Below are 23,960 nucleotides of genomic sequence, written 5' to 3'. Positions count from 1 at the left end.
ATGTGGGGTATACAGAGGGGAGATTGTGCCCCACAGGAAGCAAGCAGCCGTTATTTGTCCCAAACATCCATCTCTGTGCTGAGGGTGGAAAAGCCTTGAAGCGAAAGTCGTAGGTCCTTGTGACTGACCTTCTTTGTTCCATTGTTGCTTGTGTCATCACATTAAGACTGAGTTTGAGCGCACACATGCGGTCTGTTGTCTTTAAAACAGTATCTGTCGTGCACAGTGGCAGTGATGAAGTCAAACATCATCATCACCATTAAAGATGGAGTTAAAAAGTAAAACTACTATGTGGTGAAACAGCTGTATTGATAGATTGATTGGTTGGTAATTTATTTCAACATGTGAACAATATACAAGTACATTTAGAAAAGAAAATAAGAAAGAAAAAAAATACAAATTACATACAAAAAAATTATTAATTTACATGTTGAAAGGGAAAAGTAAACACTTATTTAATCCCACCCCTTTGCTATAAATTATCAGTTTAGTCAGCTTCCTTACTGATATAATTTGTAATAAAAATAGTGAACAGATTTCTGATATACTATAATATCACATCATGAGGTTTTTTTGTTTGTTTGTTTTTTAAATAGAGACATTCACTTAATTTAAATATTTTCCTTTTCTTTATAGTTTGAGAAGATCATATTTTTATAACTCTTAAAAATTAACAACAATATCTGTGAACTGGAGACGATCTGCAGACAATAAGATTATAGCAAGTTTTAAACCGTTTTCGATCAGCGTGTGCTGTCCTCCATCGTCCACCCTTCAGATCCACACTTTCATCTCATGCTCATTATTGTTACAGCACATTAACTGTACTGTTCATTGTTCATTGGGGGTTATTGATCATCAGGTTGAGGGACCACCACAGAGAAGTGTTAGGCGAGCTCATTGATGACTGACTAGACCCTGAGCTGTGCCGCTGCTCGCCCGCTTCCCTGGCGTGATGTCCTCATAAAGACTCTGACATTCACACCCAGCCCTCCACCCAGCTCTCCCTCGCCACTTCAAAGGCCACAGAACTGATACATCAATAATGCAAAATGACTCCAGCTCCGCCAGCCAAACTCACATCCTGTCACGTGGCCCCTCGTTCACCTTCCAGTCACCCCTCTAACACTCACGACCTCCTGCTAAACCCACCCACCCGTCTTATCATGATCACGCTCGTAGAAATCCATTCTCTGACAGCTTCTATCAGGGGGAAGTGCAGTTTTCAGGTGATGCTCACCAATCTAGCGTTAGTGGAAGACGCATGTAATGATGGAGGTCAGTGGTGAGGACTAACTGAAGGATTTTTACTCCTTTCAGCGATGAAGCAGTCAGTGTTGTTCTGTTCTTAGCCACAGTCTTACCTTGTGTGAACGTTGCTTCCAAACACATTTAAAAATGCGACGCTGAAACATTTTTTAATGAAGTTCAGTGTGGATACCTTTCCTCAAGTTCCACTCCAGGCTGCTTTATGGTCCCCTACTGCCGCCTGGTGGACGTTGCTATTATTGCAACTAGACTAAAGCGTTAATGTCCACACACAAGCTCCAGACCTTTGAGAAATGCTTTTGATTTTCTTGATTAAATCAAATATTGTCCTTTTAAGCACATCATTTGTCTTGTTGTGTTTTGGAACTGTTGAGAATCTGAGTAACTAAAGCGACACACCCGAGTCAAAGGAAGGGCGAAGCATCATCAGCTGTTTAATCACATAAACTTTTTGCTTTTCTTTGTCAGTCATCTGAAACTAATTTATCCCACAGTGCACCTACACTGTGTTTGCACAGGGAGGAGACGCGCAGCAGTTCCACACTTTTACCATATGAGTTTGTTGTAGATCAGACCAAGTGTGCAATCTGGAAGCTATTATGTTGTTATGGTATGATGGATCACGTCAAAGGCATGTCCGCTGCTCTGTATTCGATCGCCCTAAAGCCAGGTTGTGTGCGTGAGAATTTCCCAGAAAAGATGCACTTATCGTGACTGTTGCAAAAGAAAGGAGACGCCTTTGTACTGGAAGTTTATCATGAGAACTCACATCAGCACAGTCAGCTGTGATTGTGCGAGCGCTAACATATGAAGAACTTTATGCACTGTGTTTAACCACAAAGTAACCTGTTATATTTGCAGTTAAAACAGATGTGATGCAAATGCTTCTAAAAGAACATGTGCGTCAGGTTAACATGATCCTAATCATCACTTTTCCTTCTTTGTGTCTTCTTCAGGTCCTTGGCACTCCATCTGAGGATATGTGGCCTGGTGTTAACTCCCTGCCTCACTTTAAACCAGGTAATCACCAGATCAGAGTATAGTTTTAATATACACACTGGCAAAAACCATGGCGTGAATGATTAACTCTGTCTCTGTGGTGTTCAATTCAATTTCAATTCAATTCAATTCAATTCAATTCAGTTTTATTTATATAGCGCCAAATCACAACAAAAGTCGCCTCAAGGCGCTTCATAGATACAGAGAAAAACCCAACAATCATATGACCCCCTATGAGCAGCACTTTGGCGACAGTGGGAAGGAAAAACTCCCTTTTAACAGGAAGAAACCTCCGGCAGAACCAGGCTCAGGGAGGGGCGGGGCCATCTGCTGTGATTGGTTGGGGTGAGAGAAGGAAGACAGGATAAAGACATGCTGTGGAAGAGAGACAGAGATTAATAACAGATATGATTCAATGCAGAGAGGTCTAAGGTGTCAGTCTGACGTTGTAGCAGTGCTACCCTGAAGATACATAGATTACATAAAAACAAAGGAGAGTGTTGTAGCTGCTGTTAGCATACAGCTTACTTTTGCACAGGCATCAACACTTTGTACAATTAAATCTAACAAGATGCTAAAGAGTTAGCCTGAAACCGTATCTATGTAATAGATGCTATAATACTGCTGCTATGCATACATTTTACTGTCATTAGTATCTTTAGTTGTTTGGTGTGCGGTTAAAGATAGCCTCTATGCTAACACTTTAGGCTACCTAATTCTGACTGACGGGGCGGGCAGATTGATCCAAATATTGATATCAATGCCGGTGTTCTGACAAACCGTCCTACTTTGGCAAAACGTCCTACTGTAAGTAGTTTATGCACATTTCTGCTGTCACAGAGTCATTCCAGCACTAATTTAAGTAGGTATGACGGTTTGCTACTTAACTTTGCCCAACAGAGTATGCTTGTAGCTCATATGCATACAGCCAGGATGGTTTGCCACTTCATGTTACCCGTTAAAGTATGTGTGTAGCTGTTATTAACAAAGGTAGGATGATTTGCCACTGAATTTTAGCTGTTAAAGTACGCTTCTAGCTCATATTCAGAAAGGTAGGATGGTTCGCCACTGAAATGTAGCTATTAAAGTATGCTTCTAGCTCAGATTAACAAAAGTAGGACGATTTGCCACAAAATTGTAGCAGTTTAAGTATGCTTGTAGGTGACATTCACAAAGGTAGGATGGTTTGGCAGTTAATTTTACCGGTCAGAGTATTTTTCTAGCTAATAGTCACAAAGGTAGGACAATTTGCCACTGAATTTCGTGTTGTGCGCATGCGCAGAAACAACGGGTAGGATGGTTTGCCAGAGCACCGGTACTGCTGACTGAAAGCAGGTGTTCTGCTAACTCTTTAGTCTACAGAATCAGAATGAAGATAACAAGAGAACATTTCAGAGTCCAGGTTTTGAGGAAAAAAGCTGCAGAAGCTGTTGCGACTTGGTTGTCACGCTGTTGTGTGCTTTCTCAGAACTCCAAAGCTCATCATGAATATGAGGCAATACTGCCACCTACCAAAAGCTCGCTGTACCCCATTAGTGCACCAGCAGCAGAAGAGGGGGTGGCAGCCATGCCTTCTGGGAGCTCATTAGGGCTTTTTAGAGAGGACATGAAGAGAGGGACTGCAGAAGAGCTGGAGCTGAGAACAGGGGACAGGCGAGGATGGACATCAAGAGGGTTAGAGCGAGGGTTCGGGGTAGTGAGGCATCTCAAAGCTACAGTATGTGACCCAGCCTCTTATCTCCAGTGGCCAATTAGAAACCTACTGGGGTGGCTTTCGTGGTCACATGCACATACAACACATACTAATGTGATTTTGCATCCTGTGGCCACAGCGACAGTTGGCTCTTGTTAGCCTCTCGCACACTGTGTCGCACAGCTGTGCTGCTGTCTCACCCACACAGACGCACACAGTGAATGAGAGGATGATGCAGGAGCAGTTTTTAAGGGAGAAATTGAACTATAATCTCCTGGAAGTGCACTTCAAGTCTGAAATCAGGAAAAACTCTTGTAAATGTTACACTGTAGCAGGAATAAAGTTCATGATTTTCTTTGGACATCGACTGTTTTTTTACTCATTTTCTAGGCTTTGTCTCTGAGCAGTTTTAGAGGATTTGTGTTTGCTCGGTTGTTTCTCTCATTTATTAATCACTTTAGGTAAAAACGTGCTCACAGCATAAACTGATCGTAGACAATCTTTAGCTCCTTTGTTATTAGCAGCATGTTGTTTCAACAATAACACAGTTTGTCATCCATGAAACAGCCCCGACAAGATGATTCTTAAGAGTTACTGGCAAAAAAACGTAATAAGTCTTAGTAGGTGTGTCCTTAAAAAATCAGAGGAAACTGGAGGATCAAAGAAGAAAGATGAACCACAGCAGAAGAGCGATAATCCTTTATGATAGCAGGTGTTATACTACAGCTACAGCCTCCATAATCTGAATGATGTTGTGTTGTATGCTAACACTGAATGACAGGCTAGCCGACAGGCAGATAAAGAGATGGACGTATGATATAGCAGATCACTAGCAGAGCTCATTAAAACAAATATAATGGAAATTATAGCTGAGCTCTGCTGACACACTGAGGGGTAAAGAGTCATTGCAGCTTAGTGTGTGAAGACAGATGCAAAGACAAACTACTCGAGTATTTTTCTTTAGGTTTGTAACAATAAAAATCTGTTAGTGACTTTGATTTTTTGCAGTATTTGAAACGAGCGTCTACGTGTCTACATGTGAGCAGCAGGTGGCAGTGTTGCGTCAGTCTGCAGAGTTTCCTCAGCAGGACTGAGCTCCTCTCCTCTCCCGTTGTCCAAAAACACACGACTGTGTCACTGCTGTGCCGTGGATTCGTCACATATTTCTCTGTTACTTCCACATAAACTCTGCAGCACCGTCTTTCTTTTCTGTCCCGCTCCAACCTGAAAACATCGCTGCACTTTCAGACACGATGCTGCGGCCTCAGAGTGAAGGCGCCACTTTTCTTTTCACATTTTTGTGGGAATGAAAAGGTTCCACAGATACTTCCTCACTTCCAGCCACATCTCCCTTTAGCTGCCTCTTGGTCTCAGTCACGGTCCAGCTCAGACTGCGTATCTGAAAATGAAATGAAGGGAGGGCACATACAAAACCTGCAACACAGCTGCACAGTGCACACAGGTGCAAACATGCAGTCTGACCAACACCTCAGACACGTGTAATGAAGGTTCTGGTTGATTTGAGCTGTGCTCCTGACATATTAATGAATACATTTCAATAATCATGTGTTGTGGTATTTAAAGAAAGCACTAACATTTGCACCAGGATGCTCGAAATATCCAAAATGATGACATGTTTTACCAGCGCAGCCTGGCTCCACCCCTCCTCCTGCTGATAGCTGGAGCGTCTCCCCTGGTGCTCAGCGAGCTCTGGTCAGCTCACGCCGGCGCACCTGACACCAGCCTGGGCGACAGGACCCACTGCAAGCTGCAGGCTGATGCTGGATCAGGCCAACAGTGTGGGAGTCCAGACGGACTCGCTCGCTGGGTGGCTGGCTAGCTCGTACAGTAGCTGACTGCACGCCAACATGGCAGTTTTGGCTGTAATTAAGAGAAGAGCGCTGAGCCTTCACACATTCACAGCATAGCGATCGTAGCTGCAGAAGCTGCTTCACCAAACTCCTCTTGCAAATATGACAATTTCATGTGGTTTGGCCTCGCAGCAGAGCCACATAGTTCACGCTGCATTGCTCAAGAGGATTTCATTCATCTTCCAGTCCTCATTTTGGCAAACTAACACACAAAGCAACACTTTGTGTGGTAACATGAAGCTGTTTTGCCTTCACTACAGTGCACATTTTTAAGATTCCAGACAAAGAATTAATTACATTGATTGTGGCGGCATTCCTCTAAAATGATCCAGCGAACTGTCCGGCACAGCTCAGTGTGAGGAGCTCAGTGTTGAAGGTATTACTTACAGTGACAGTCCAGCTTTGTACATGTGCATGTATATTTGTGTTTGCACTTTTTATGAGTGTGACTGTATAAAGTAGGAACTTGCCTCTGTGGCAAACTGTTAGCTTTGGTTCTAAAATGTGGGACCAAAAAATGTATTTCTGGATGAGGTGCTGCCTGCAGCCCAAACTAAATGTATTCAAGCTTTTGATTGTGGTTCACATGTCTGACAAGCTAGTTACTGCTTTACCAAAATGTATCTTTTTGCAGGTTTTGAGATGTTTTGCTGCCATTTTTATACCACAAATGCTCAGTTTGATGCAGTTTCTTTTGACGTGTGTCTCTGCAGGACATGATTGAAAGCAGATATGTCTAATTTTGTCATCAAAGATAAGCAGCCCCTGCAATGTGTCCAAATCTAAGAGGTAGCCAATCAAAAGGGAGCTGCCTTAAAGCAATAGGAACTAAAAGCACCGAGGCTATGTTCATTTCTTTTTTATTATTTTGATTTGAATCTTGCAGAACTACTCTAGTAGAATCCAAGAATAAAAATATGAAAAAGACAGAAACACAACAGCAACAGTGCAGCAGTGAGCTGTGCTGGGTGCAGATTAGCAGCCAATTAACACAAGATCTGAAAATAGGCGACTTCTCTGTGAGGGTAAGCTAAGGCCCTGCCACTATTTGAAAAATCGTAGTTTATAATTAATTATTGCAGCATCTACGTCTCATAATGTGCTGAGACGTGAACGTAGAAGGTTTGAAGGTGTTTGAGCAGGTGTGTGTCATTAACCCAGCAGCAGCTTTAATTTGCTTGTTGTTTTTCTCTCGTTGCAGACCGCTTTACAGTGTACAGCGCGAAGAAGCTCAGACAAGCTTGGAATAAGTAAGTGAGCTGTTTGTGTGTGTGTGTACAAGCCTGCATGCAGCATCACTGCAACATCACATGTGTGACTTGTGTTGTGAGACATCAGGCAGGAAAAGGGCAGGGCTTGGCAGTCAGGGCTTCTCCCAGATGTGTGCCACTGTTTGCCCCAGGCGAACATCTGGAGTGGAGACAACAGCAGGCAAAAGGGGAGTGTGACTGTTTTCCAGAGGGAATTTGAAATAAGCAGCAGGGAAGTGATTTCTATAAAACTCCAGCTGTCTAATCAGCTACAATCACAAAGTGTAGCTGCTGGAACGAAGACTCGTCGTCACTAACTAAAGCACTCGTCACACAGGATGCTGAGACCTGCGTGCCTCCTGTGATTTGGAATAATTACACAGGTCATCCTTAATCCCCGGAGAATCTGCTGCGCCTCTAATCTGGAAAGTAAAGAATCTGCCACAAATGACTTCCCATGATGTGCCAAACATTCTGTCGCTGTATGAATTATCAGAGTCATCTGCATCAGTGTGTTTTATTTTATAATGATAACTGTCAATAACAAGATTCTTAGTGTGTGCTCTTTAGTGCTGGGACATGAAAACCAGGGAGTTTGGATCTTTATCTTTGAACATTAAATCCTAAAACCTGGAAATGCTTTTTCAGCTTCTGCTTCCCTCATCTTCAAATCGCTGATCTTTCTGAACGAGTTCTCGGTTAGATGTCTTTATTCAATGTAACTCTTACATGTTTTCACATTTTCTCATATAATATGCTTTTGCTAACAAGTGGATCAGAGAGAGTGCAGACATCGTTGAGGACATTTAATGTCGTATGATACAAAATACTAAAGTTTCGTGGTGATGACGCTGACTTCTACCTCAATGGTCTCATTTACTTTAGATCCTAATGTTGCTGTTTTACTTCTGACGATGTGTATTCATACTTCACTGTTATTTCTCCTCATGGACATGATCATATACATTTTTATTTCGTGTGAAGCTGATGTTACACGATAATGCAGAAGCGTGGCTCTTTGTTAAGGGGACCACAGTGATGCTGGGATGACATACAAAACATCATCCCTGCTTATTTCATGCTCCACGCCGTCGTGTTCTCCTGGCTGCAGTTTTACATTTTACCCCCAAATTAATATCGACCCTTTCACACATAGTGGACACTACAGTGGACAGCTATTCAAAGGCTGTTTTCTTCTACACTCTAAAAACTAAAACTGACATTTTTACACTGAAAAATATTGAGTAGATTGGAAACCAGTCAAATCTGTTCAATATACTTGATCAATTGAATAACTAAAGCTTAAACATGTTAAGTTGAAATGAATAATTGTAGCTGTTACACAAACATGAAATATAGATGGTCAGTAAATCCAAAATTTTGTTCCCTTTATTTAATATTGTAAATTTACGGAGCCCTGCAGGGGACATGGGAGAAAAAAAACATTAAGACGGACTTTTGCGAGATCTCGCAAAACAAACTCGGGATCTCGCAAAAGTTGAATTCCAACAATGGCGGCAGCTACTTAGTTGTAATGTTACTCTTTCTGGGTCACAAAATACACTTTTAAGATATTTTGAGGCGTGAATGTAGTTGTGTAAACGTCAGATACCTGCTCGGTTTGTGCTCCGACGTTTTCGGAGATCTGACACCCACTAGCTCGAAGCTAACGGGAGGTCAAGACCTACTACAGCCGGGAGGAACACCGCTTTCCCGGCACATCGTGCCTCGACCAGTGTTGCCAACTCCTCAGTAAGAAAAATCGCTATTGGTTGTCCTAAAAGTCGCTAGAAGTCGCTAAATGACGTCATCACCTAATTTGCATTGTAACCTACGCTGCTGGAGAGAGAAATAACATCGTGGACGAGACATAAAGTGAGCAAAAACGTCCTAAATGCATTTAGAATTTATTTAGAACTACAAATTAAATTTCTTTTAGCAATTATTGTTTTTTTTAATGTCACAATTCCAACCCTGCTCCTTTACCCGGGCTTGGACCGACAAAAGTGACCCGAAATAGGTGGAGTTACTTTGTGTGTGTGTGTTTATAAGTAGTTTTAAACCTGATCCACAAAACAGCATAAGAGTAAAAGAAGAACTGACTGCGTTACAGCACCCGCTGCTTGTTGAGAGTAAAAGCAATATGCGCTTTCACGTCTTTTTTTAGCGACTTTTTCTAGAAAAAAAGTCACTAGGGGGTCTGAAAACTCGCTAAATATAGCGACAAAGTCGCTAAGTTGGCAACACTGGCCTCGACCTCCCGGTCGGCTTCGAGCTCGCGGCCTCCGAAGAATGCGGCTAAAACTTTTGCGAGATCTCGCAAAAGTCCGTCTTAATTTTTTTCTCTCCCATGTCCCCTGCGGGGCTCCGTATAAACTAAACGTAATCAAAATTGTACTTAATGCTAACATTCGAATATGAATGTTATTATATTTCACTGGTAGTCTAAGTCTAAAAAACCAGACAAACTAATATGTAGTTGTGTGTTTCATGAATTTTATTTTCATAAACACGGCAATAACTCGAAATAAACAAGCACTAAACAGACGAGAGCCTTTTCCCTTTCAGCTCAAAGCCTCACATACTTGAAGGATAAATGTCAAAGCAGGAGAGCAAACACAAAAGCTCAGAGTATTTAAAAAACAAAATGAACACAACAATGAAAAAGACTCATGGTACTCAATTACTCTACGTTATCGTGTTTTACTTACACTTTTCAGTTGTATTTGCTGACAATAAATAATATTGATTTGAATAATTAATGATTTTAGTACAAGATACTGATGAGTACAGATACATATTTCTCAAATATTTAGATTCAATTTTAAACAGAAATATTAAGCACATGCAAAGGAGGTGTTCTGTGAACCACAGACTGAATTTTTTGTGTGAGATAAATGTAAATAAATACTTTAATTTAACACAAACACACATGTTAACATTTTAGACATTTATTTCAGCTCATCAAACTCAAATAATTAGTAAAAGGATATTCATCGATTCTATCAGGCTCCTCTAACTTATATTTATAGTGATATTTACTAAGCCTCTGAATGACTTTTTAGAGTATTTGTGTCAGTGTTGATGGTCTACTTGCACATAAACCACTACGTTGAACACTGATGTGTCACTCCATACTAAATTCATGAGTCACCTAAGTGGACATGTAACAAACTCTTTGAAAAGTGCGTTTAAAAAATGAAGTTCAAAAATCTTTTTTTCATACCTAAAGATGAATAAAAATCCTGATTGAGGTTGTCATAATTCATGCATGAATTCAATTCAATTCAATTCAATTTTATTTATATAGCGCCAAATCACAACAAAAGTCGCCTCAAGGCGCTTCATAGATACAGAGAAAAACCCAACAATCATATGACCCCCTACGAGCAGCACTTTGGCGACAGTGGGAAGGAAAAACTCCCTTTTAACAGGAAGAAACCTCCAGCAGAACCAGGCTCAGGGAGGGGCGGGGCCATCTGCTGTGATTGGTTGGGGTGAGAGAAGAAGACAGGATAAAGACATGCTGTGGAAGAGAGACAGAGATTAATAACAGATATGATTCAACACAGAGAGGTCTGTTAATACATAGTGAGTGAGAAAGGTGACTGGAAAGGAAAAACTCAATGCATCATGGGAATCCCCCGGCAGCCTACATCTATTGCAGCATAACTAAGGGAGGATTCAGGGTCACCTGGTCCAGCCCTAACTATATGCTTTAGCAAAAAGGAAAGTTTGAAGCCTAATCTTAAAAGTAGAGATAGTGTCTGTCTCCTGAATCCAAACTGGAAGCTGGTTCCACAGAAGAGGGGCCTGAAAACTGAAGGCTCTGCCTCCCATTCTACTTTTAAATACTCTAGGAACAACAAGTAGGCCTGCAGAGCGAGAGCGAAGTGCTCTAATAGGGTGATATGGTACTACAAGGTCATTAAGATAAGATGGGGCCTGATTATTTAAGACCTTGTATGTGAGGAGCAGGATTTTGAATTCAATTCTGGATTTAAAGAAAGGGTTAATAATATTAACTGATTAGTAACTGAAACACTTTTAAGCTTATACGCTGGGTTGTAACATCAGCTGGGGATATCAGTTTGACCCCAACACTTACAGTTAATTGCTCATTGGCTGGTTGGTGTTTTATATGGTATGAAATTCGACGTGTTTCTGAGACGCTTACTTTAGGATCCAAATATCGAAGAGTTGATCCACAAGTTCTCAGAGTAAGTGTTTCAGTTGGATGGGTTTGATTTGAAAGCAGCTAATGTCGAGTACAATGATTTTAATAGAAGGATCCTTTAACCTCCTAAGACCCGAACTCTTCCACTGCAGCATTTTTAATTTCTCTTTGATATTTGGGCTGATTGGGACCCGATGAATGTAAAAACAAAGAATTTTTTTTTTACTTTATTTTTGTTTTTAAGAAAAATCAGAGCAACATATGAAGATATTCGTTTAAAATGTTGATAGAACAGTAGCACTATAACATCCTCGTAAGTGGATATCAGGCCCTTGTAGAGCAAAATTGAGTATTTTGGTCTAAATAACCCAAAATGTGACGTCCACATATGTGGACGCAGGTCCTAGGAGGTTAAAGAAGTGAACTGAAGCATCCGAGGACAAATGAAAAGCAGACATAAATGTTAGCTGCGGTGGATTCCTCGGTCCCTCCCGGTCTCCTGATTTTCTCGAGTCCAGAAGGAAATAAAAATTTGCAGAAAGAAAGTGAGGTGGAATGTTAATGGCCGTCACTTCCTCCCAACTGCCTTTCATCACAGTACAGGGAACGGTGAATTCGATATGAACTCGCTGCGTCCTGCCCTGAGACTTGGCTCACCCCCTCGTGCTCTCTGTGTTTCTGGTTTCCATCAGCCATTTTTCTCTGCTGCACTGTTTTTCTTCCAGCTGTGAAAATGCGGACGGCTGATGGACAGGAAATCAATCTGTGTCTATGGGGGTTTTATGTGTTCGTGTGCTTCGACGTGTATTGTAGTACAGTTGTTTCCCCCAAAGGCCAGAGGCAACGTTTTTGTTAAAGTACTGCATTTAAAGTCGGCGTCACAGGCGCTGTGGTCAGGTCGCAGCAACAACAGCAGCTTTGAAATTAAAGGTTTTTGTTGAAATGCAAATGAAGTGTAAACCAGATCTTTCCCTCACTTCACACCAACTGCTGCTAGGGCCTAAAAATACACTCAGCGGACACTTCATTAGTTACACCTCGTCAGACCCAGTTAGACCTTTTGTGGCGTAGATTCAAAATGTGGTTCCTCAAAGATCTGCACATGCGTGATGTGGCTCAACAGCTCCAAAGGTTTGAGTTTATATCTGGTGACTGCTGACGTCTGATTGGCCAGTTTGAGATGATTTGAACATGTGACATGGTGCATTATCCTGTTGGAAGCAGGGGTGTGAAACGTACGGCCCGCGGGCCACATCTGGCCCATTAAAAATGTCACATTATTAATATCCCATCAGTACGTGGGAGACGAACCTTCAGCCCTGCTGTGAATCCATGCAGGAAGGGGTGCGACACACCATGTGGCCAATCACACGCAACGACGCACTTGGATCATACCATTATGTGAAAGAAGGAAGGGGGGCAGACGTTCTGTGGTACGGGCCAGGTACACATGTGAAGCCCGATCTAAAGACAAGCATGTCGAGAGAAGTGAACAAATGAGTTCAAACGTAAAATCATCGTCTGTCTGCATTTCAGTGATATCGAGTGTCTAAATGAGTCTCGCAGGCCTGAATGTGCGCTGGAAGCCATTTATAATTCTTGTTTGATCTGCCGCTCAACACAAACAACCACATGCAGACATTTTTGACTTTTAACTGTATTTGCACAAGTTTTGCAGTTTTTTCCTACTGATACAAATTTCTCTTATGGCCGTTCATACCTCACGAAGAAATTAAACAGTAAACACATAACCTGTTGAACCCCAATGCCCCTGGAGGCGAGAGGGAGATCTGTTATTTAAATATTTATAAAGTTTGAGACCCCTGCATTAGAAGATGGGGAACACATAAAAACCCAGGCTGGCTTTGACATTTAAATGATGGTCTGTAGGTACTAAAGGAACATGGATGGGTAGTGTTTGTGCATGAGGCGATGTGCACAGACTTTATTAAAGGAAAAGTGAGGTGGAAAACTACGACTGCTATCCTCAGATCAGTTGCGCTGGGGCCTGTTTGGTCATGTGTTGCTGCCTTCACACTTGGTTTTTATTCAACAATCTCGTCATTAAATTAGTCAGACGTGGTGAAAGCATTTCATAGAAATTCTTCAGACAAAAAACACAAAAGCTTTCTACCTAAACAGCTCCCAGTGGCCGAGATGAAAGGTCTCCTCTGCTACTTTCAGTTGTGGTGACGAGACAATAGAGGCAGGTGGTCTCCTCGCCCTCGCTTCTCGAAAGTCCTTCCTGTAGTTATTTTGATGGATTACCATGAAAAAGCACTTGCCATGCTCCAGTGAAGAAGGAATGCCTCAGCCTGCTGTGAATGTGTCATCACCTAGATCTGTTTGATAGCCACAGGAGACACTATCGATCTTAATGCAGATGTTGGCTCGTTCGCTCAGCTAAGTTGGCAGCAATAGCAGAAAGGAATGCACACCTACCATGCATCAGCAGCTTTCAAAGGCCAACATACTGATATCCAGGAGATTTCACACCAACAGCTATGTGCCTGCACTCTGTGCGCCTGCAGAGAAAAGACAACACCTGAATCCAGCTTCACTTACAGACTAACAACAAAGGCACGTTCATAAGGTTTCACTGGAAGATTTGTTTTTAATGCAGTAGAGTTTATCATTCCAGCTGCAGGTTTGGTCATATTAACCTCACAGTAATATAAATTACTGGCCCCTGTTTACATCCAGGGGACATGTTTTCATCTCAGTATAGATCATTAGTTAATCTGCTGACTGATTGAAAAGCAGGCTAATTATATCGATTTTTCAGTTTTAGTGAAACTGGAAGTGGGGATGATATATAGATCTGCAATAGGCAGATCTGCAAGCCCCTCCTCTGATTGGACTATCGGTAGGGGTGGGCGATAGAAACGATATACGATAGAAACGATATAAATTTGGCCAACAATAGAGATTTTGACTATATCGCTCTATCACGCATGTTGATGATGTCATCAAGCTGGGCCTGTTTTGGTCGAAAGCATCGCAGCGGCTACAACCATTATCATCTGCAAATTATGGCGGGTGACAGTCACAGCAAAGAGATGAAGCACTTTTGAAATATGAGAAAGCCAAAAACTGCGCTTCCTCCACTTCCGTAACATTGATTCATTAATGTTGAATTCTCTCGCAGCTGCTCTATTCCCATGTTGTTGCAGCATATTAATAACTAACCTCGTATTGTGGATGAATGATCTCAGTTGTTCTCCTGACTGAAGTTTGGCCCGTGTACAGCATCCTGCTATGTGATTGCATTTGTCCCTGACCACCAGAATCCCTCACGTTAACTTTTATCGAGTGGAAACAAAGTTAGCATTCATCCTCCAGCTTCACTGTGCTAATGTTATGCTAACATAGCTGTGTCGCTAGCTATCACGTAGCACAACATTATATACCAGGTAATCCAACTTCAGTAACCCTGCAAACGCCACTACTGTTTAGTTTCTGTCTTCATTTATGTTGGAAGTGATAACAGAGCTGTACGTTTTAATTAGTTTCAAAAATCTCTGTCAGAACATGCTATGTCATGTTTAGGTGTAAACTAGCGAGCTAACTTCCTGTTAATTTCTAACTCTGTTAAATTTAATAAATTCTGTTTTCATGGATGTAAAACTTAATTGTTACACCCGATAAAGCAGCAACACTGATGATTTAATTAAAGATGACAGAATTTAGACCGTTTTTAACTCTCAGTGTTCGTTTGACTTTGGGACCTGAATCTGACGGAGTTTAGGACCCAGATTCCTCCGCGAAGCTCCTCACTACGGCAGCCGTAATGGTCTGACAATCCATTAAGCAGTGCAGCTTACCAAAGTTGTACTAAAACATTTTTAACAGATTTCTGCAGCCAAAATCGGTTCGAGGTCAGTAAGCACAACCAGAATTCATACATAAGGCACACTCTCAATCTTTGAGAAAATTAAAGGGTTTTTAGTGTGCCTTATAGTGTGGAAAATACGTTATACAGAAGAAAAGAATATATCGCGATATATATTGTTACAGCACATGCTTCAAATTATACCGCGATATGGATTTTAGGCCATATCGCCCAGCCCTACCTATCGGTGAGCTAAGGAGTGATGCTCTTGGTTTGGAGGCCACCTTGACTTTGGCCACAGTTTTCATCTTCAGCTCAGTAGATGCAGCTGCTGTTGCAGTTGGTCCCTACTGCTCACAATTGCTTCCACTGTGCTGCAGCTTCTGGGTCTCCAGCTTCAATATTATAGCGCTGAGCTGCCAGGTGCTTCTTTGTCTATTACTTTAATGTTCTCACGCCTTCGTTTTAGTAGCCTCATTTCATCAAGACGTCCTGGTTCCCCAACACTGGACAAGGACTTTGTTACAGCAATGTGTGAGCTGGTGTGGCTTCAGCTACATGTTGTTCACTCATGTGTGGTAGTGAAAATTCAGATGTATGTATTGTAGCCAGCAGGGACGATATATAGAGCAGCAGCCCCCACCCCCGGACCGGTACTGGTCCGTGAGTCGTTTGGTACCGGACTGCAACACCTTAAAGGCCGGTCTGTGACGGTCCACTGGTCTATAAAATAAAATAATATGACAAAGACAAAAACTGTGGTATTTTATAAATATAATAATAAACGTGAACTGTGTAACTTTATTCGCAGCGTCCTCCTGAAATGCACAAACAACATTGAGAGTATTATTCTCCTCTCTTCCCCTTAATGCTCTCTGGTCGCTATGGTAACGTGTAAATATTCCTTTCAAAATAAGACACAACTACAACACGGGAAAAAACCCAGGGAAACCGAGTTAGTGATAAAAACCCTGAAAACCATAAATTCCACACCCGAGCCTCGACTCTCACGGCCCGGTGCCAAACAGCTCACGGACTGGTTCGTGGCCCGGGGGGTGGGGACCGCTGATTTAGAGGATCGAGTGAAGTGTTTAGTTATCTGCTAACACTGGCAAGCTGCACCTGTGAACTGTACAGGTGGGATAGTGGAGGTCTAGGATGCTACAGTCCCAAGCTCTAGCAGGCAGCAGTGCGCTTTCTCTCTTTTCCAGTAAAGAATGAAGGGTTACCTTCAGACTGCCACTAAGAAAACCAACATATACTCACTGAGCAGGAGCGATGAGTAACCACGTTTTACACGTTTGGATGTGAACCTGCAAGGAAACGCGGTTGTTGGTGCTAGTGCTGCTAACATCACTTTGATTATTGAAGAACATAGTTTTAAGGTTAGAAAACGCTCTTTAATATAAATAACTATCGTTTTCTTACTGTTAGCCTGGAAAATTGGCCTGATTAGTTTTTCTTCCTTTTAAAGACTAAAAAACCCGAGACCAGTTCCTCGTGATCGTAGCTTTTCCTCCCTGTGTTTAGTCTCTGTTCCCATGTCTGCTCTGTTCTTTTCCTGTATCCCACGAGTCACTGCGTTCTCTACGTTTCCTCAGTTCAATTTCAATTCAATTTTATTTATATAGCGCCAAATCACAACAAATGTCGCCTCAAGGCGCTTCATAGATACAGAGAAAAGCCCAACAATCATATGACCCCCTATGATCAAGCACTTTGGCGACAGTGGGAAGGAAAAACTCCCTTTTAACAGGAAGAAACCTCCGGCAGAACCAGGCTCAGGGAGGGGAACTGACTGACTGAAGTTTGGCCCGTGTACAGCATCCTGCTATACGATTGCATTTGTCCCTGACCACCAGAATCCCTCACGTTAACTTTCATCCTCCAGCTTCACTGTGCTAATGTTATGCTAACATAGCTGTGTCGCTAGCAATCACATAGCACAACATTATATACCAGCTAGCCCAACTTCAGTAACCCTGCAAACGCCACTGCTGTTTAGTTTTCTGTCTTCATTTATGTTGGAAGTGATAGCAGAGCTGTACGTTTGAATTAGTTTCAAAAATCTCTCTGTCAGAACATGGTATGAAATGTTTAGGTGGAAACTAGCGAGCTAACTTCCTGCTAACTTCTAACTCCGTTAAATTTAATAAATTCTGTTTTCATGGATGTTAAACTTAATTGTTACACCTGATAAAGCAGCAACGCTGATGATTTGATAAAAGATGAAAGAATTTAGACCGTTTTTAACTCTGTGTTCGTTTGACTTTGGGACCTGAAGCGGACGGAGTTGCCTGCAGAGACAGCAGTAACGCGTTACTGTAATCTGATTACTTTTTTCAGGTAACGAGTAAAGTAAGGGATTACTATTGCAAAAACGGTAATTAGATTACCGTTACTTTCCCGTAGGAACGCTGCGTTACTGCGTTACTAAAACCGTGATTTTTTTTTGCGAGAATGTCTCATGACAGTGACGTAAGCGAGTGCGACGTTCGTGACAACAGCTGTGTGCAGATCAACAATGGATCATATATCGAGTGCAGAGAGAGTATGAGCGTGCAGCGTTTAAAGCGTGGAAGTACTGACCTTACTTTGAGTTTGATTCCATAAAAAGTGACAAAAACATTAGTGTCCGTTGTGCGTGGGAAGAAAACTTCTTTTTACAGAGAAAAAAACCCCTAAACTTCCAAACAAGCTCCGAGTAGCTACGACGTAATGGGAAACTCACAGAGAAACTTGTGGATTCTTCCACTGACCGCTGCACACCTGCACCAGGGTAACCCTCCGCCTACCCCACTCCTGCTTTACAGGTGAAAATAGAGCAACAGGACCGCTAGTCTTTGACTTTATTTATTTTCTGCTGTGTTTTACTTGCATCTATTTGAAAGACTGAGTGTAAACACACAAAAATATTTTATTTTATGTGCTGGAATGTGCAGAAAATAGGTTTAAATGTTAAACTAATTTCTTCCAGTCAGAGAATGTTGCAGATAATTAAATGTTTGCTTGATGCATAAAGTTAAAAGATTAAAACTAATTAAACAAGTTTTAAAAGAGACTTTTCCATTTGATTACATTTTGTATGATGATTATGTAGAAAAAGTAGAATTGGGCTGAAAGATCTATCACTTTATCACCTATTCAGGTTGTAAATCGTGTTTTTAAAAAGTAACTAAGTAAATAAGTAACTAAGTAATTAATTACTTTTGAAAATAAGTAATCAGTAAAGTAACGGGATTACTTTTTTGGGTGAAGTAATCGGTAATTAGTTACTGATTACTTTTTTCAAGTAACTTGACCAACACTGGTTGCCTGTGTTTCATAGTTTTAGTTTCCTGAGTTTTTTGTGGAGGTAATTTCTCATGGAGAGTGTACCCAGCAAATAAAGTTGTGCTTTGAGTTTAATCGTCCGTCGATTGGGTCTTTCCACCTGCCACACAGCAAAACATGACACCTGGATACTTTCTGTTTAATGAAGCTCTTTGTTTAACCTTTTTTGTGGTATTTTGTCTGCTTGAGCTTCCAAAATATAAAATAGTTGCACAAAATCACGGCTGTTACCTCTTTCATCTTAATCCTAATGTTATCATTTGGCTCTAAAACAGAAAACCGTAGAACAGCAGGCCTTCATCTGTCGGTACACTTTCACACACTGTCTGGTTTGTCTTCAAAGTTTTCAGCAAAGTTACACCCAGTATGAGAAAGAGGCTCGTAGAGGCCCTGATGGACTTCATTAACTTTATCTCTGCTTCTGTTCTGAGTGGCGCTGATGAGTTGAACAGAGAGTTATCCTCCCTGCTTCTCTCCGCTGATAAGTTGAGTCGAGATCCCCTCTGAGAGTCATGGGAGTGGCTGTCAGAGCGCTTGACTGGGGACTCAGCCACGAGAAAGCCAGAGAACATGAGAGGCGTTGTGAGTACTGCGAGCGTGGGGCCGGTGAGCAGCGCAGAATAACATCATGTTTATTTAATGCAGTAGATGCCTCATTACTGACTGAATCTGTTGCTATTCGCTTATTTTCAATCTTTCGTCTCCCTCGGCGCTGCTAGCTGGGCTGGTTCAGGAGTTCAGTGACTCCCAGTTCACACACACACACACACAGTCTTTCTTTAATGAGGCCTTTCATTGTTTCTCACGGTGACCCAGTCAACATGTATGATTCAGACTCAAAAGAAAAAGGTGTGAGCTTTTGCACGTGTGCGTTTCTTAGATGTGTTTTTCCTCTCGAGTCAGCAAACCTTCAGCATAATTAAACCGCCTTCTTTTTGTTGTCAGCAGCTCTGTGATTTGGAGAAAGTTGCTCTGTCTGTGTTCAGGACAAACTGACTGTATTTTACTTGGATGCCTTTACTGCCTATTTCCAATGAATATATCTCCAGATATACTGTTCACGTGTCTTTTCGCTGTCACTCTGGTGTCTGACTGTGTGTAACTGTGTGTTTAAGGTTGGGCTATGTGGACCATGCTGAGGAGTTGGCCTCCAAGTTCCTCCAGTGCTTCCCAAAGAACCGGCTGTCAGCTCAGGCAGCGCTGAACCACGAATACTTCAGCAACCTTCCTCCACGGCTCTGGGAGCTGCAGGACAGTACGTAACGCATCATCATTGCCTGCAGTGTCGCCGCCATTTGCCACCATGTATTGAAATAGAGTGCTGATAGAGATTGCTGAGATCCTGCCTCTCTGCTAACTTTGTGTCCTTTTCAATTCTGTCTGCTCACTAAAGAAATAAAAAGTGCGAACAAGCTTCTGTTTGGCTGCATGAACTACTGACAGGCTGAGGAAGTCTGAATAAAATCAAAAAATGAGCCTTTTGAGGGGGAAAAAGATTGATTCTGAGATCCTTGGTGATTACTGTGCATTCAAATGATGCGTTAACCCTTTAAAACCGGTCGGAGCAGCACGCTCCGTTTTGTGCAACTACTTTTAAATCCCGGTAGCTCTGCAACCACGTGAGCTAGCGCAATAATTATTTTGCATATGAAACTGGAGGAGTTGTACTTACATCTTATGCCATCAGCTTGTCCTCGGTCACAGTTTCCTTCCACATATAGCTGCAAAAACTGCATAAAAAGCGCAGGAACCGGAAGTGACGTCATTTTCGTGGAAATGTAGTTTTTTTTACCATCAGGGCCTCATGAGCCTATACTGGTGTTTTTAAAAGTTATGTTTGACTTTATGACTTTCTGTGTCGTTTCTGGGATGCTTAGGACTCATATTGCACTGCTGGAAATAGTTTATTTTGATGCATATGCTGCTTTTTTGCAAATTTGCATTATAATATTTATTTTCGTTTTTCCTGCAGTGTATAAAAATTGGTGTATTTCAAAAATAAAACTATGAAGACACTCAAAATACATTTCCTGTGGTGGGAAACTATTTTGTGCAACTCTTTTGTATTTACAGTTTTGAGGGATAAGCCTCTTAAATTTCTCTAACCAGAAATAAATGTAAAAAAACAAAAACGATTTTCAATTTTTTTTGTAGTTTATTGCACGTTTTTGCAATTTATGTAATTACTATGCACTTAATGCATACATATTATTAAAATTTGGGCTGTAATGGTTGTATTGATGTATAGCAACTTGAAATGCTCCCAAAAATGGCTCCACAGCATGTAAAAATATAATATAAGCTCTGGCGGACTTGGTTCTATAATAGGTCTTAAAGGGTTAACACAGTCGCCATACTGTTCATGGGGAATGTGTATGCAGGCAGAGGTCTGTGCTCAATTAAAACATCATCATGAATCAGTTCAAGTCATGACTGTCCATGATTGTCTTCTAACTTTATCCTTTGGAAAAAATCCAAAACAGGCTATGAAACAGAAACATGTGATGAGTCATTTAAATTTGAAGGGACACGCTTTTCTTTCTTTCACCTGACATAAGCAAGTGTCTGTCAGTCACGTGATATTAAATCAAAAAATCACTGTTATGTATCAAATTAAACACTCTAAAAACAACAGCACAGCTGGACAATGTTAGTCTTTGTTGTTTAGTTTTAACATAACTGTATTCAAACCCCCCGAACAAGATGGCCGAGCAGAGATGGAAGTCTGGATGCAGCAGTGAGATTTAGCTTTTCCCCAGTATGTGTGTCCAAGCATGTATCACTGAAAATCAATTATCCAAGTGTTTGTTTAGCCAACACGTCTGACAGTGTGCGGCGTGTGTGAGCGTGTCGTGTTATGTTTGTACAGAAGCTCACTAACATGTAGCTTAGCATTAGCATCAGCTCCTGAGAACTATGAGGCAAATCCATTGCAACGTTCTGAAAATAACAGGAAGTTAATTGTTATAGTTTGAACCACTGAACTTAATCATTAACAGCGTGTTCTGCAGAACTTGCTCCAGCACACAGCTCTCGGTGACAATTAGCACATTTCAAAATGCTCTGCATTGAATTGCTGCATTTTGCATCAGACATCACATTTATGCTTGGAGTCATAACTCAATTCTGAACACATGTTATACACACAATGCTTTACTTTTTGTATCTGACTGTGAAAATGAACCGCAAGGACGAAGACGCTCCTTATAACCCCACAGCCCAGCTGCAGCTGTCTCACAGCCATACGGTGCCGTCAGACAGCTTAATGATGCAGAGTTAGTTAAATGCAAGAATATAGTATATATTTGTACACATTAGAAGAATATAGTGCAGTATCTATTAGTGCGGAATAGGAAATATCAATGACTGTGCAGTAGAACAGCACATAATAGTAGGAAGGCTCTCAGTACTGAATAGTACAGGATGTGATGAAGAGGAAAATGTCTGGTGGGGAGTGTGGGCGGTTAGTGAAGCTTGTCCAAAAAGCTCAGCTGCAGTTTGCACAGAACTTCTCTTTGACAGTGTGAGCCCGGGGTGCACAAAACCATACGCATGCCAGCAAACCACAAGTCTCCTGACCTGATACGCCACCTTTGGTTCTTGGTCGCTGAAAGCTGGAAGCCCAGCTCTCGTTACCAGTGTCGGGTCAATTTCATACAGTTGAAAGTGTTAGGTCAGCGTTGGTCCATCACAGATGCACAGAAATGCAAGTGGACAGAAAACGTCAAACATGAACCACACAGTGGTCCGGACGCAGAGAACTTCAAAGATTCAGCCGAATTCAAGTCAGGTGTGATGTTAATTTAATGGACTGCGAGGCAGCAACGAGGAGCAGTGTTGGTGAGTAACGGAATACATGTACCGCCGTTACGTATTTAAAATACAAAATATGAGTAACTGTATTCCGTTACAGTTACCGTTTAAAAAGGTGGTATTTAGAATACAGTTACTTTGTTGAAATAAATGGATTACACGGCGGTACTTCCCTGTTTCATATTGTGGCGGGTCAGGACTGTTTGGGTTTTGTTTGACAGCTACGTTCTGTTGTTCCAGGCGGCAGTGTTACGGTTGCCATGGTTACAGGGTAACACTCTCTCTCTGCGTGTTTCCTGGGTGAGAGAGCGCCTGTTGTTGTTGTTGTGCTAAGCTAACAGGCAGAATGCTACAGGTATAGCTCTAAAGAATGTAGCATCATGGGCAGTGTAGTCCGTGCTGCAGGGAGAATGGACTGCCATACACGTTATGTGTCTGTGAGCGAGGGAGGGAGAAAAAGGAAAAGTATGAGCTGTCATCGAGCAAAAACGGGAGCTGGAAGCATGTAAATATAATAATAACCACTGCAGCCAAGAAGAGTGCCTGACGAGCCCAGCTGTAAGTAAGCTATTAAGACTCGACTGTACACCGTGTTCGTGTTTTCCTCTGAAACAATAAGTTCAGTTGGAGCAGCCTTTCAACGCCTCTCTCTGTCTCTGCTAGCAAAGTTGACCCAGACAACAAAGTAAAGCTAGTTTTCAGCTACGAGCCGACACAGAACCCACCGTATTAGCCAGAGGTCCCTTTACTACGGTTCGGAGCCGCGGACCTTCAGTAACAGTAATAAATCACAGCAATAGTACATTCATGTAGTTGTAAACAGCATGATAATATATTAAGTAATCCAAAATATTCAGAATACGTTACTCTCATTGAGTAACGTAACGGAATACGTTACAGAATACATTTTGGGGCATGTAATCTGTAATCTGTAATGGAATACATTTTAAAAGTAACCTTCCCAACACTGCTGAGGAGTCTGCTGGGCTGAATGCTCGATTAAGTTATTAATTTGCTTGTTAATTAATTACACACTGTAGAATTATTAACAGTTACACAGACGCGATGATGCAGTGGTTACACCATGTGTGTGTGTGTGTGTGCCCCTCTTCTGATGTGGCTTTGCTTCCATGATTACTGCAGGTCAGGTTGATCGGTGATTCAGGTGCAGGTGTGTGTTTATTACGTGTCTGTCACCTCTGTGTGTCTCTTACTTGTTGCTGAGGCTCTCTCTTGGTGGAAAAGGATGTTTTTGCCTCTCATCCCCTGTTTTTTGTTTTTTGGCTTTCTTCAGCTCACGTAGGTCGTAGTCGTCTCTCTCTATGCCTGAAAAGAAGGCAGCTGCGTGGATGCGTGGAGACAGTAGGCCCAGTTGGACCTCTGCTGTCCACTGCCATACGCTCAGTTTGATTTTTCCTCTTGTTACTTGCCCAGAGAGAGCGTGTCTCTGTAAAGAAGCCCCAGCTTTCGACGAATCTTCATGTTAGAAGCTCGTGTATTTTGGGCACAGCAGTCAGCGGCTTTAGGCAAAGCTTCACAGTTAGGCTACATTTCAATTAATCCTACAGAAATGCTTGAAAGTATGTCAGAGATGACTGCCTATCCATATTGTCTGACAAGCTACAGATACATGTGTAAATCCCTTACGCTGTAATTCATTAGTAGTGTGAAAAGCCTGCTCAGCAGACCTGAGTGTGCCACCACTGACGCGCTGCTTATTTTA

The 23,960-nt window shown here is 41.8% G+C and overlaps 1 protein-coding gene across 3 annotated transcripts in view; it reads left to right on the top strand.

Moving 5' to 3' along the window:
- Positions 1-23,960, top strand: part of cdk14 (cyclin dependent kinase 14) — a 266,335-nt gene that overhangs the window by 183,397 nt on the left and 58,978 nt on the right. For all 3 annotated transcript variants that reach the window (XM_087837157.1, XM_087837159.1, XM_087837158.1), the window contains 3 exons: positions 2,226-2,289; positions 7,034-7,082; positions 19,540-19,679. In XM_087837157.1, the coding sequence (XP_087693283.1) occupies positions 2,226-2,289; positions 7,034-7,082; positions 19,540-19,679 (253 nt within the window). The remainder of the gene's footprint in view (positions 1-2,225; positions 2,290-7,033; positions 7,083-19,539; positions 19,680-23,960) is intronic.

This window comes from Neolamprologus brichardi, unplaced genomic scaffold, assembly GCF_056152115.1.
Source record: "Neolamprologus brichardi isolate AB-2024 unplaced genomic scaffold, ASM5615211v1 NODE_ptg000008l+_length_2720982_cov_1, whole genome shotgun sequence".
Taxonomy (NCBI): domain Eukaryota; kingdom Metazoa; phylum Chordata; class Actinopteri; order Cichliformes; family Cichlidae; genus Neolamprologus; species Neolamprologus brichardi.
Note: the sequence above shows the minus strand (reverse complement) of the source record. Positions and strands in the feature narration are given on the sequence as shown.